General features: G+C 29.7%; 1 protein-coding gene across 15 annotated transcripts in view; it reads right to left on the bottom strand.

The window, feature by feature from the left end:
- Positions 1-1,045: 1,045 nt before the first annotated feature.
- GULP1 (GULP PTB domain containing engulfment adaptor 1) overlaps positions 1,046-15,431 on the bottom strand; it is a 229,485-nt gene continuing 215,099 nt past the window's right edge. For 7 of the 15 annotated variants that reach the window (XM_081051311.1, XM_081051323.1, XM_081051315.1 and 4 more), the window contains 3 exons: positions 12,604-12,742; positions 10,114-10,208; positions 1,052-3,899 (listed from right to left, as the gene is read on the bottom strand). In XM_081051311.1, the coding sequence (XP_080907437.1) occupies positions 3,828-3,899; positions 10,114-10,208; positions 12,604-12,742 (306 nt within the window). In that variant the 3' untranslated portion in view covers positions 1,052-3,827. Of the gene's footprint in view, positions 3,900-10,113; positions 10,209-12,603; positions 12,743-14,369; positions 14,592-15,431 lie in introns of all 15 variants that reach the window. The other 8 variants (XM_081051317.1, XM_081051319.1, XM_081051318.1 and 5 more) reach the window with 3 other exon arrangements.

Raw genomic sequence — 15,431 nt, 5'->3', positions numbered from 1 at the left:
TGTATTGTGCCGGGTGGGTACCGGATTAGTCAGGGGGATCAATTTTTAAATTATATAAATATCTAATCACTATGCTATACAACTGAAAGTAATATAAAATAATATTGAGTGTAAAAAAATTTAACATCATTATGTTCTATGATGTTATATCAATAAATAATGTTTACAAATTTTAAAAATAGAAAAATAAATAAAAGCCTTAATGCATGTTCCAAAGTACCTATAGATAGAGTTGCTTGCAAACTAGAAATGCTTGGCTCAATTAATTTTAAGTGTGCATTGAATAAATGCCAAAAATGTAGCTAAGATAAATAAGGTAAGATAAATTTTTGAAAATTTTTAGTTATACAGTTATGGTGGTAACTGACACAAAAATCCAATGTTAGTGATACATAAATAAATTCAGCTACTTTAATTTCTCATGTGAGAAAAATTTAAAATAAGTCTTTAACCTCAATTCCTTCTTAAGTATGCAAGCTTTTTATATTATTTAATTATGATTTTGAAGTAGTGTGCCATAGAATCCATGCACTAGAATGAAAACAAATGAATCAGAGAAAGGTGCAGTGTTTTGGTATTTAAATAATAGCCATATTTCATAAAAACTCACTTGAAAGCAAGAAAGTAGAAAACCATAAATTGTTTTAGGAGGTAGTCTCCACAATAGAGTAAGGGAATCCTACTTTTGGATGAATTCTAGAGAAAATATGTTTTATGGGAGAGATTTCCATAAGTGGGTTACAGTTGGACCTTAACAACATGAGATCAAGACATGGAACAAGTGTGTAAGAATTAAGATTTGCGTCAAATTTATGAGATGCACGTGGAAGGGGGCAGTTCTTGAGGAATTTGTCTGAGATCATCTAGGAAGGAGAGGAACGTAAGTTAGGCCCTTTCTGCATGAGACTCGGGGGTCTGAGAGCAATAACAGCCATGTCCATCTCAACAGTGTGTTAGTGGCCTATGAAGGCTACAGTTTAGGTGGAGTCTGAGATTTAGTTGTCAAAATTGAGTCCAAGATTCCTCAAGTAATTTAACAAAGGTTGAAACCCAAAATCATAAATATATTTGAATTTGGAAGTACATAAGGAAACACTGAACAGAAAAATATTAACAGCCAGTTTTTTTCATGATTATGTTAAGTAACATCTAAAAGAGAAACAAAAGTCAGTATTTAGAAGTGCAACAACATGAAATTTATCAGAAATTATATCTGAAAATGTATTACCATAATGGGATGAAATTTTTTGAAAAAAATTCAAATCCAAAACACAAGAAACAAGAAGAGATGAAGAAAATTATTGTCATTGGCTTGTTCTGATAAGCTTCACACTGGCTAAGTAACACTGTGGACACTAGCCAGTGCTAGGTACCCAAATTTAAAATGTTCTTGGGGAAATATTTGGTTCATGGAGTGCTTTAATATGTATTGGTTTTGATTTATTAATTCATTTGTTTTCCTTACTTTTCCTTTCCGACAATAAACTAATTGAAGACAGGAATCCTGTCAACTTCAATTTAACAATGTCTGTTAGCAAACTTACTAGACATTTTCTTATCCACATAATACATGCTATTCACATAGAGTAATAAATACATTTTATTGAATAGAGGGATGAATTATTCATTGGTTGGCAAAGACAGTGAGTGTGAGTCCTGTGTATCTTTAAAAATAGTTAACATTGTGTTTTGAATAGGTTCAAAACTTCGTGGTATTTGAATTAGCCACAACTCAAATCCTATTATCAAGTCTACCTTTTCAAAGACTATCAGCCAAAATACACTTTGTATTATTACTAGGCTAAAAAAGCTCTCAATTTGGAAAAAAAAATATATTTACATAATTCACTTATTGCACCAGATGCTTCTGGTGAAAGTAACCAAACTATGACTTCTCTCACCAGCAGGATCAAGTCTATTGTTTTCACAACTGAATAGTATTTGCTCATAAGACTGAAATATGTGTGGGCTGTAAGAAATAAAGTTAAAGCCTTTTCTTTCTTTTCCTCTTTCCCTCTCTTTCTTTCTTTTGGCTCCAATTTATGACCAGAAAAGCCCGGCATGTAATTAGCTTCAGAATGTGTCTAAATTAATTAAAAATTGTTTAATGAGTAAATTATGCAATTTACTTAAAATCATTTATTCTCAGCAAAATCAAACATATCATTGAGTTTACATAGAAATACAATTTTCAACTGGATCTTCATAAAAATGCACTGGTGAAATAAATGTTCATAATTATGTACTATGTAATCATGCCAGTAGCAGAATTGATTACCATTAAAAATTGGTAAAGTAACATGTGCAAATACCACCTTAGTACTCTATTGTGTTACCATTGATAATAAATGGTCACTAAGTATATGCCTATTACATAAAGCTTTTCAAAGTACAATAAAAATACAAATTCTATCTGTTAAAAAAAAGCCATTGATACGGCTTCTAAACATCCTCATTATACAAATTCCAAAATACTATATGACAAACAGAATTATAAAGACTCTTTTTTATGAAACATATACTACCATCTAATTAAGGTACAACTTAGCAGATAACAGAAAACAAAGAAGGCTTATATATACCATAGTACATTATGGAGATACATACAAATATAACATTGCATAAGCTATTTCATTTCTTTTCCTAGTGAAAATGTACCTTTAGCACTTGAAGAAAAATTCCCATGAGTAAAATTAAAGAAAAAAAAGTCTATTTGTGAGACCTATCTCCAATCTAAACTGACATTCATTATTTTCTTAAATGTGATGAACCAAATTATAAATTTTGACCATAAATTTTTGTTGCACTCAGTAAAAATTATTGTTAAAGACTAAAGAGGACAATAACTTGATTTTTGTGAAAAATGAGATTCTAACTTCAGCAACAACAAATATTAAATTTATTAAATAATATTGATGATTCATGAAGAATAGTATCTATACATTTTAGCAAAACCAATGGGGCATCACGATATTTTGAGAAAAAAATATATTTGGTAATGTAAATATGGGTAACAGACATGGCAATTATAGACAGCATATATTCCAAATGCTTTTTTTTAAAGAAAACATCAGATTAGATGTTGTACATTTATTAATGTAACTTATCTCATTAGAAATTAAATTTTGTGTTTTGTAAATAGCAAATTTTCATTTTTCCCCACAATATTTACTTATGAAATAAATATTTAGAGTATAACTGATAATAACTAACATTATTACCATGCATTTACTAATACTCTAAATACATTTGGTTTAATTATTATTAAAATTTATATTTTTTGTTATTTCACCTGCTAAAAATGACCTGGCGGCATTATAGTCAAAGTTTACATTTTCCCAATGATATGAACCAGATTTCACATATAAAATGACATCGGTCCAATGAATAGTAAATGTTTATTAGCTTGAATATAGTATTTAGTTTGGCATTGGTATATCTCTTTAGGACTTTGAAAGGTATCATTAAGGTATGGTTTTTGGGAAATCAAAACTAAACTAGCAGCCTGGAGTATGAAGACAAATTTCAAGAAGCTAGCTATATTTAGACACAAGGCAGATATTTGGATAATTTGTCTTTCGATTACAAATTCTTCTACAAAATAACTAGAAAGGAACATAAAAGTATGCTTTACACTGAGTGGTTTTTAAAAGAAAATGTTACAGAGCAACAGTGAGTGAGGAAATTTTACTAAAAGAATTTTCAAACACTGAAGATATTAAAAATATATATTGGCACATGTATAATACCTGTCATAAAGTAATAATGAATGATATAGATGTAGATAAAATAAATTTAACACGAATAAGGGCCTCTTGTTCTTGACATCAGCACCTGCTGTCTAACGGGTCGAGACAAAATACTGTGCCTTCAAGAGTTAGTCCCATTTTGAACCCCTCCTGTAAAACAGAGTAAAATCATTAAAATAGGAAATGCTCATGACCAAAAAGGAAAGAAAAAAAATCAGTAAATTGAAGAGACTATGAACAGAGGTTGAAATAGTCATGCTTTGATCGACTAAAAAATAATTAAATGTCAAATGTTGGCTTGTCAAATATATGTGTACACCCCGGCAGATCTTTATGTCCATTAACATTTTAAATGTTTTAAATATATGGGAGATGAGCATGAATGAGAGACAAAATAAAACAGAAATATATGGAAATAGGTAGTTTTAAGATTTAAACGTTTCTTTTTCAGTCAAGTCTGTCATTCTTAAATCCCTCTGTTGGCTTTAAAGATCACTATTTATTGAAATATAAATAATATTTAAATACAAGTGAGATAACTCAAATTGATGAACAGTTGAAGACAGCCTACTAGTTTAGATCTTTTCTTCCTGGTTACCACTGTCCAGAGCTTGGTAAAATACATTGAGTAAATGCAAAGCCATATACTACATGGAACACAGAACTGCAGACCCCTTTGCTATGGAGAAAGCTTCCTTTACTAGTCCTGCAGTTGCTTGTAGCTGCCAGCTGTTGCTTTGAATGCCACTCCAACTAGTATATTTTAGACGTTTTTGGAAATTAAGTTGCCTTTGATTTATTGAGAACAAGTACACAATAGCTGTGAAAGATTGTTTTTGTTTTTTTTACCGCTAAGATTTTGAGTTAAAAGTTAGTGGCGGGGGGGGGGGGGGGATTTGCCCTTCTCTACTCCAAGTTCTTATCTTTTTTTACCTAAGGTAGGTAAATGAACTATGGGCTATCTTCAATCTTAACACCTCACTCCATCCCCACATTTGCCTTTAAATCTTTGCACACTGGTCCATAAAGAAGAGATGAAAAGCAAAGACTCACACTGATGAATGGAATTGAATGGGAGGCCACGTTTTAGGTTTCCTTGTAGAATTAGTGTGGCTCTCTCTCTCTCTTTGTCTCTCTCTTTCTCTCTCTCATTCTGGACAGATAAATATACATCTATAGATAAAGATATAATCTGTCTGTCTGTCGGTCTGTCTTTCTATCTATCTATCATCTATCTATCTATCTATCTATCATCTATCTATCTATCTATCTATCTATCTATCTATCTATCTATCTATCTATCTGTCTCCTTAACTATCTCTACCTTTCTTTATAACAGAACTGAAATTTTGTTTAGGGAATAATCTGTAGTTTGGGGTGGCCATGTGACACATTTTTGGCAAATGAAATGTAGACAGCAGCCTATTCCCAAGGAAAAGAAAATGTTTCTCAAAAATAAGGCTTCTGTCCCGTCTGCTTTGTGAGTTTTATTTAATGGGACTATGTATTTGTGTGTTAGCCAACTGTGTATCATTTTGCATTTCCCCAAATTACTTTCATTTAGAAGAGGTATCTAAACGTACATATATTATTACAAACCCAGTGTAAACATCATGCAGAGGAAGAAGGTTGTTACAAAATTGCAAGCCACACCTTATTCTCTAGTAATGTTCAGAGACTGCTCTTCATTTTGTTTACAGCAAAGAAACTATATAGCAATGCCATCATTGTAAAGATTTTTCAAGATTTATTCCAAGCTCTTGGAATACAAATTACATTTGGTTGATTAAAGTCTGAGTACTTACTGTTATTTTTTAAAAGACTGTTCTTATCACAAGAATATTTTTTGCTATATTTATGCTTATTTTTAAAATAGCTGCCAAATACTTAGAAAAGTCTATAACTGAAGCAGAAAATATTGTAAATAAACTGTTTTTTAAATGTTTTATTTGAATATATGAGTATCTTTTTATATGTCATCTAGTGATATATTAGATGGATGGATAGATAGACAGATAGACAGATAGATAGATAGATGATAGATAGACAGATAGAATTACAGATTTGATAGCTAGGATATATATTACCTTTGGAAAGGTTTGATACCATACATTTTGCCATACATATTTCACATTTTGACAGTTCATTCGAAGTTAAACCAGTATCACTTCAATGACCCCAAAAATACTATTTATCAATGTATTACCAGTATTTAAAAGGCTGTATAGCAATAAAAGTAACATAGTGCTCTATCACTATTTCAATTTAAAAAAAAAAGGTTGTATATCACTTACAAGATTATCTCCAGGGTGATTTCATAATGATCTTTTTGGAATCCCCTGAGATTAATTTAATTATCCCAATTAAAGATACATTGTTTCTGGCCCCTTGGTTTTCTTCCTGCTAAGATAAAATTGTCCATATATTTTTCTGATCTTCCCTCATAGGTTCCATTTTATAAATTGTGATTTAATGGGCTTTGAATCCATCTAAGATTTTCACATCCCCTAGTTATTCAAACTTTTGAATAAAAATGAGGCTTTAATTTATGTTGTGATGGAAATTATCATAAACTAAAATCACACAAAAATTATTTTATTACTAATATATTATTTTCTTTGTATAAAATATTTTGGCCAATTACGTTTTCTTGTTTTGAAATAGGGAGAAAAGCATATCAAAAAAGGAAAAACAACTCATATGTAAAAATTGTGGACATGTTGAGCTAGGTACTTTGAGTTGTCTTCTTTTTTCTATGTATACATTTTTAAAACAGCTTGATAATATAAAGAACACTATATTATATAGAACTTTCTATTTAATGTATTACATATATTATACATAATTTTCTATTTTAATCATAGCAGAACAAACTATATTATTTTGAATTCCCTTAAAATTAATTTAATAACTATATAATATTCTAATTTTTAATATGATTTAATTGTTTCCAGTATTTTGCATTTACTTTTAAGGTTGACTGGATTTTTAAGAGATTTTTCACATTTTTAATTATTTTCTGTTCAGCATAGATTGTATTAATTTTTGATGAAAAATAGAAATTCAAGTATTAATAATAGATTACACTCCAAAGAAATGCTACGAACTGACCCCTGCTCAGGAATGATTTAAAGTGCTTGTTTCATCACACTTGCATTAGTATTGATTATTAGTAAGAAAATATTTGTAATTTGCTAGATCAATAACATTTATAGTTCTTTACTTAATTTGCATGTTTTCTCTGATTAGACTGAACATATCTACATGTATATTAACCACTTGTGGTCTTTTGTGAACTACTGTTTTGTTTTTTAATTTGTCTGTTGATTGTTGTTTCCTAATCATTTATCTACTTACTTTAATAATATATATGTGATATATTTATATATCTTTAAAGAAAAAATTAAAAGAACTTTATAAGTTCTTCCATAGAAGACTGTATGTCCATACAAAAATGCCCTTATAAAATTTTCGCTCCAAGTAAAAAGTCTGATAATATTCATTTATATTTCAAATATTTTAAACTGCCTAATACTTCTTAAATTTATTTGAATATTTGCTGTAACTTTGAGCTGTACATTGATCTTCTCCAAAATTATTAACCAGTTGACTTAACACCACTTAATACATAATTCTTTCACCATTCATGACTTACAATGCTTCTTTTTAAATTATTAAATTATTATAACTTGGGGGATGGGGGGAGGGAGATGAGGTTAAGGGGGGTCAAATATATGGTGATGGAAGGAGAACTGACTCTGGGTGGTAAACACACAATGGGATTTATAGATGATGTAATACAGAATTGTACACCTGAAGTCTATGTAATTTCACTAACAATTGTCACCCCAATAAATTATAAAAATAAATAAATAAAGGAAAACAAAAAAAATTATTATAACTTATAAGGTATACTTCTGGGCTATCAATACTATTACACTGATTTGCCTGTCAGTTACATGTACCCAGAAGTTTTAAATTATGTCAAATGCAAAAACTAAATTATTGATTTCTAATAAATATCTGATTTTATAGCATTTTATAATGAAATATAGCTGAGCATTTCTACTTAAAATATATGTTCCAGAGATAGTTCTATTATTTCCTCTGTCAATGAAAAAGGAAAACCAAATATCTCACTAAGCTTATTAACTCAATATGGTTTGTACTCCCCATTATAATGTATAACGTTTTTACATTCTATGCAACATTAAAAATAGTAGCTAAATGTGTGCATTAGATTAATTAGGCCAACAAGATTAATAACAAAAGTCATCATAGACTTTAGGTGAAAATATTATTTTACTTAAGTAACCTTGCAAATAAATCCTGGACTCAAAGAAACAGACAAGTAATGAAGTAGACAATGTAACAGTGACTGTCATTGAAAAAACAACTTTAAAATATGGGTTATAAAATCTCTTTAAAAACAACTAATAAGTCATAGACAAATCCATATGAAACTGCTGTTTAAATATTTATTCCAGCATGCAAACATTAAGGTTTTAGCTTTAAGAAGTTGTAAGTTATTTAAAATTATTATGAAAACAATATACCAACCATCTCTGGCGCTACCCACCATGAAAGCAGAAAAGAATGAAAAAGACATTAAGAAAATATTAGAAATGGCAAAAACTAAAATAAAAGCAAAAAACACACAGCCTAACATTATTTGACTAATACATCACTAAATCATTCCAATACAGTGTTTCTCAAAGTGGGTACCTACAAAAATCTAAAGATGTAGACCCATTCTTTAAAAATCTATAGAAAAATTTACAATTTTGTGAAAATCTGTAACACATTAATAGAAAAGTACTCTATGATTTGTATAACATTTGAAAACAAACACTACCTCATCAGTGCGTGTATTTGTATTTGTCCTTACAAAACCATTAGTCCTAAGTAGTATAAACCTAATTGGTAAAACTAATAAAAAAAAGAAAGCAATTGATTTCATATGCAAGAAATAAAGCTTTCCTGCTAAATTATCACGCACTATTTTATTGCAAGTTTCATAGTATTTGAAATATAGCAAAGAGATGGAGAAACTATGTTATGAAACAGAATACATGCTGAAATCAACAGAAGTCTATTATTGGTGTTAGTCTCAGCCAAATAACATCATCCATCCTGTTATATTAAAATTCTGAATTTGAATTTATTAGATGTTATGATTTTGCTTTTATTTAATTTGTTATTTTTTGAATTAATATTTGTATAAGATCTTCAAGAATAAGTTGTTTATAATTTGTTGTACATATTTAAGAAGTTCTATAACAATTTAGATCAATATTGAAGATTTAAAATAATTTTTCATATGAATCACTCAATTGGAGAAATATTATTTTAACATATCCTTTAAAAACCTCAAGGCATATGTTAAATAATCCAACTTTTAAAGTGCAGGCTTTATTATATCTAGAACAATAAGAAAAATCACATTATACCTAGAAAATAAGACTGCTTTATAGCTGTAGTCCAAAATGAACAGAAGGGTATTGGTATTATCTTTCTAGGAAGGAGTGCTTTACTAGTGTTAGAAGGTCTGAATACAACCATTATTGTTATTTTTTTTCCTGGTAAATGAAGCATAGAGAGTATTAACCCAGGCCTAATAAATAGAAATGACTCCTCTCTCTACCTCTTCTCAATCAGGGGCATATAAATTGTCTCTGCCTACATTCTACTATATGTAGTCTTTGATAAAAACTAGGCTATAATAACTTCACCAAAATGTAAAGGAGAAATATACACAGAAGACTTTAATCTAGAGTTTATAAGACGACTTATTAATTGCTCATTCTATAAAGCTCTTAAAACCAGTATCTTCAAACTTCCAGAACAATTCAGAATTGAAAAATAAAAAGGAGAGAAAGAAATGAAAATCCAACGGAACAAAATTCCTAAAGAATTTGTCACTGGGTGACAAGCTCTAGTTATGAACTATAGTCACAATGCTTCTTTTAAGAGAGACTGATTTTAGTCTTACAAAGATTTTCCTTCATCTACCCATTCACAATTTTGAAGTTCATAATTGTTAAGATTCAGCTCAAATCTTATAAACCTAGTGTAATGACCTTTTAATTCTTGGATTTCAAAATAATGAGCCATTAGAATCTATGCAATTTTATATTTAAAAAATTGAACCACCTGTTGCCATTGTAAATTGTACCATTAAGAACAAAACAAAAACTTATCCTTAGCATATGCATGAGTAGTTTTAGTACTAAATGTATAATATTATTTTAAAATAATTATTTTAAGTAACTTTTAATAGTGAGAATAACTCAAAGAAAGGGTAGTTTGGGTTTAACATCCTATGTTAAAAAGAAAAAACACTATGGGCCAATCTAATAGTTACCTGCATTTCATCTAATTTTGATTGAATATCTGGAGGGAAATCCCCTGCTCCACAGTTAAATGGGTCAAAAGGTTCTGCTCCAAACAGGTCCCGTTCTAAATGGAAGAAAATAATTTAGTAAATAAAAAATAAGTGAATGAAAAACAAATGAACAGAATAAATTTAAGATTTCATTTAAATAAAAAGTCCTATTACTAAAACCCACTGGATTAGAGCTTAATACTATTTGACAATTAAAATTGAGTTGAACAATTTGTCCTTAAATTTTTAGTATAGATATAGTACAGATAATATAGACGTAACCAGGACTCTGTGTCTATCTATCTTATCTATCTATCTATCTATTGATATATTGCTGCATTTCCTAAACTTTGGTACTCAGGATAGGTAAACATTAAAAAATGTAGCAAGATATCATTTCAGTTTCTTATTAATAAATCACATAAAACCATTTGATCATCTGCCTAGATTTTCCAAAGGTATTTCAAACTCATCAATATCTAAAAGAGAACTCATTGCCATATTTTGGCATGTATAATGCACTCCCATGTATAATGTGCATCCACTTTTTTGGCCCTAACTTTCAGGGAAAAAAATCTTTTGTTTTAATTTTTTAAATTCAAATTTCTATTTGTTTACATTTAGGTATTTGTTTTTTGTATTATAAAGGAATTTTAGCATTTATTTTTTAACATATGATACAAAAAATTTTATGTAACAAATAATTACAAAACACAAGAAAAGATACAAAGTACAAGAAATTTTATGTACTGGTAACAAATTTATGATATTTACGCATCATAGAAGGCCAAGAACTCTTCATCATTGAAAGTTCATCATAAGTTCAACAAAACCGATGATCGTATTTCAGGGTATTATTTTGCATATGGATATCATTATTGATTTCTAGAGTTACATGCTTAATTCACAAACATAAACAAAAGAAGTAAAAACATTTATATAGATACAGAATTAGTACTACCCATGTGTAATGTGCATCCTTAATTTTCCTTCACAAATTTGGGCAAAAAAGTACACATTGTACTCGACAAAATACAGTACTTTTCCCTTCTCTGTCTCTAGTTTCCCATTAATGACATTTGGTCTGACATCCTGAATAATAATTTATTTTGAACTCTCAGCCATCATCTTAATAGACTATTTCTGCTAAATATCAAAATCTATTCACTCTTCTCAATTTATATTTCCACTTGGATTAAAATCCTCTATTGTGGATACGTTGCAAATTTATATTTCATATTCTAGCATGCAACCCAAATCTCGTGCATATGCTAAACAAATGCCCATTGAATTTAATAAATGGATGAATAAATTAATGTTGAAGTTCAAGAAAGTAAAAAACAGCAATAAACAAACAGATGTGAGACACTTATAAGGACATAAAACTATGATATCAGGATATTGGCAACATTTTCTAAAAACACACTATGACGTGTGTTTTTTTATCATAGATTATTTCCTTAATTTTGCATTGCATTGGCACAAAATATATTCAGAGGAATTTAAATATAAATTTCAATTCATGTAAAGTGTTGAATATTTTTGTAAACTGATTTTTAAAGTTACTAATGTTATTACTTTGTATTTGCAAATTAGTCCTCTAAAATTTAAATGAGTACTTAACATGTGCAAATAAGTTCCACAGGGGGAAACAAATCAACTATAAAGCCTTGACATGCTTTAAAGCCTTAAACTAGAATTTAAGAGTTATATGGAAAATGTTTTAATGTGAACCATAGAGAATGCAATAAAGCTTGAAATGTAAAACTCTCTTTAGTTTCCTTTTGGATATCATGATTGATCATGGCATTGTGAACCATTCTTTCAGTTTCTGTGACAGGGCACAGCCCAAAATACAGTCAAGATATTGACAATGAGCAATCTGTTGGATGTTTTCTAATTCATCAAAAAGAGACTTTTATGTTTCTTCTAGATATACAGAAAGTAAATCAGAAAAGCAATGCATTTGTAATGTTTTAGATATCAAAGAAAGAACACTTATAAAGGGTTAATAAATAAATCGTGGATTTCATAGATTTTTGTATTTCTTCAACTAAGACTATCCAGACATTTCATAACCAAAAATTTAAACTGAGCTCTATTAAACATGCCAAAAATCATTAAAATAATTATCAGAAGAGTTGTTTTAAATCATTAAATTAAAACATTAAAAATATAACCCCAAGCACAATAAAAATATAAGTGCTTTGTATTAAAATGTAAGTAATTTTATACCAAACTGTTTTTCAAAAGTTTCAAATGCAAATAGTGATGTCTTTAGTAGTATACTCTGAATTATAAAGTAAAATATAATTAACTGATTTGGTACATATATATAATCATAATGGTTTAGTAATTACAACTTTTTAGTGAGTTTGTTAAGATATACATTTTCACATAAAATATTAATTAAACATTTAAAAGGTACACAAATGCAGTAGAGAATATTGATTTGTTTAGAAAGCTTACTAATCTCGGTAGATCTACTGGGTACTGGAGGTGGTTGTGTGCCATTGCGAGTAGGTATTGAAGACTGGTGTGATATTGGAGAAAATGGAATCATATCAAAGATGTCAGTGGAGGGTGACTTAGGTGTCACACTGCCTGCCTGCAATGAAGATAATATGAATTAGGGTAGTATTTCATGTAGGTACATTATAATGATAAAGATTTCAGATACATATAAAACATATATAAACTACAAATTCAGTTGAATAAAAATAGTTGAATATTGGCAATATTATATTGTTCGATTGATTATGCTAAATGCTCATTGGTAAGAAAGCAATAGAAAATATCTGCAAAAAGTGTTCTCAAAGATAATGACAAACATGGTGATACTATTCTAGATAGATATATAAGACATATTGGATTTTTGTGTATGTCTAGAAATAATTGCCATCTGTATCAGAGAATTAAAAATGTTAGAAACTATATAAAACGATTTCAATACTACATATTGCAAAAGTTTTAAATAGAAATAATTGAACATAAGTGATGTACCTTTTTAAATGTAATTGTTTAAATGCAATTGACAATTTAAAAAAATTAAAGAGTACATTTTAATTTGTATTTATAACTACAGTGACAGCCAACTATTAGATTCCTTGCAGTGCCTTTTATTCCTGGATAAGATTTCATTAAATTTATATAATAGCTACCTTGTGAAATAAATTAAGAATCACTAAATATACCATGAAAATCATTAAGTTATCTGGGCCAAAATGTTACGCAAGAATGAAACAATCACCACTTCGTCATTCAGAGAAGAAAACACACACACACACACACACACACACACACACACACAATCTATTTTTTTTTAAAGAAAGAATTCACATTTTAGAGGAGAGTGAGGAAAAAAAATGCTTCTCCTATAAGAATATCAACAGAGATTAAGAGAGTGGTTCATATTAAAACTACAGTTCTCAGAATACATTTATTTTTCTGATTTATGTATGATTTAAGACAGAGAAGAGAAATAAGGCTGTTTGTGTGTAAAGAGTGATGGATTTTTCATTAACATAATTGTTACTACAATTTTGCATGCAGGTAAATTGCTGTCATCTCTCTTTCTTTATCTATCTGTTTACTTTATTGGTCATAAATACCACCCAAAGACTTCCAGGCAACTTTGTCCCTCAGCATTTTCCTCCTGTTCAGGAATACTGTTCTTCTTATCACCCCATCCTTCTATCTCCCCTGGTTCCATCTCTCTTCCTTCTCAGGATATAGATACTCAAATCTCATCTGTAGTTAAAAACAAAACAAACGAAAAATGTCTTTCCTCTTTACTCTTCTAGACTCTCATCTCTTTTTCTGTCCTTCAAGGCTAAGTACCTTGAAAGAGGTACTGTATTTCCTGCCCTAACTTTTACCTCATTCAATCCTCAACTCATATCAATCATGACTTTGCACTTTATGAACTAAACTCTACTGAAACTGCTTTTACCAATATCACCAATGACCTAATTTCCCAACTGCCATATCTGAGGGTCTTCTTAAGTACCTGTTCTATTTCATCTTTCTATGGATTTGTACATCATCCATACTCTACTCGAAACTCTCTGATATCAGGTAACCAAAGCAAAAAAAAAAGGCACACAAATGCCCCAGATCATATCATATTTTTCAAGAAATACCTGATGTTTTTCATTACTATAAATGGTATATTTTGGCAGAATTAAAAAAAAATAAGTGGGATAATAAAAAGAATTTTCTGTTTAGCAAATTACATGAGGTCTTGGGATGCTGCTGTCACTGACTGGCTTGGGAAGACCACATTTAGAAGGTGGTGGTATTAACAGTCCCAATGATAGTCTGGAATCAGTCGAGTTGGCAGGAGTGACAGTAATGGAAGAAATATTTAGACAGGGTGATGAATCACTACTACGCCAGAAAGAGGATGAGCATCTCTGAAACCCGTGTTGCTCATGATCAGACATTTTGTTCAGCAGCTGTAAAGAAAGGACAGAGAAATATACTAAGGAGAAGAAAGAAAACATAGAGAAAGAAAGAAAAAGCATACATGAAAATTTGTTTGTAAAGTGATATTTTATGAAAAGGATAAGTAATTTCAAAATAACTTTACTAAAATTAAAACAGTTTTAGTAGAGTTTAGTAGAGTAGATTTTCCTATTGTGACAGTCCTTAGATTCTGGATTGTATAATTTGACCATGTTTTACTAAAATATTGCATTTTAAATATTTAAATGAAATATTGCATTCATTAGAACTTGAGAGGAAAACAATGGAGAGGAAAATGAGGAAAGGCTAAAGATGTATTATGGAGAAAGCCTCTGTGTAACGAGATGGGAAAAGGAAGGAGAGTATTAAAAAAAAAGTCACTGAAGTAGGAGTAAAGTCTAGTAAAAAGTTATTTCTTTGTAGAATATTCAAAAAGGGTTACAGCAATCATTTTAGATTTAATCCTCAAAACATTCTTTTGAAGTATTAGTATTAGCAATGTTATGCCTTTGTGATAATAAAAATAGGGGAATTAAGGCTTGCAGATTCTATGTGACTTATTCCTACATGAGGTAAGAAGTAGAGTCAAACTACAAAACAAACTGACTTCAATCATCATGTCCTTCCTATAGGTAGTGAGTTCCAAACGGTAAGACCTTTCAGGAATGGGCAGAGGGAGTTGTCAAGCATGTAAAGAAATCAGACTATACTGGGTCAGAACATCAGTCTGAATCACTTTTAGAAGCTACTGTTTCCCTGAAAATAAGACCTCTCTGGACAATCAGCTCTAGTGCATCTTCCATTCTACCATGAAAAAGCTACTGTCAAGA

The sequence above is a fragment of the Rhinolophus hipposideros genome (genome assembly GCF_964194185.1).
Source record: "Rhinolophus hipposideros genome assembly, chromosome: 6".
NCBI classification, from domain to species: domain Eukaryota; kingdom Metazoa; phylum Chordata; class Mammalia; order Chiroptera; family Rhinolophidae; genus Rhinolophus; species Rhinolophus hipposideros.
This window is presented reverse-complemented; position numbering and strand designations above follow the sequence as displayed.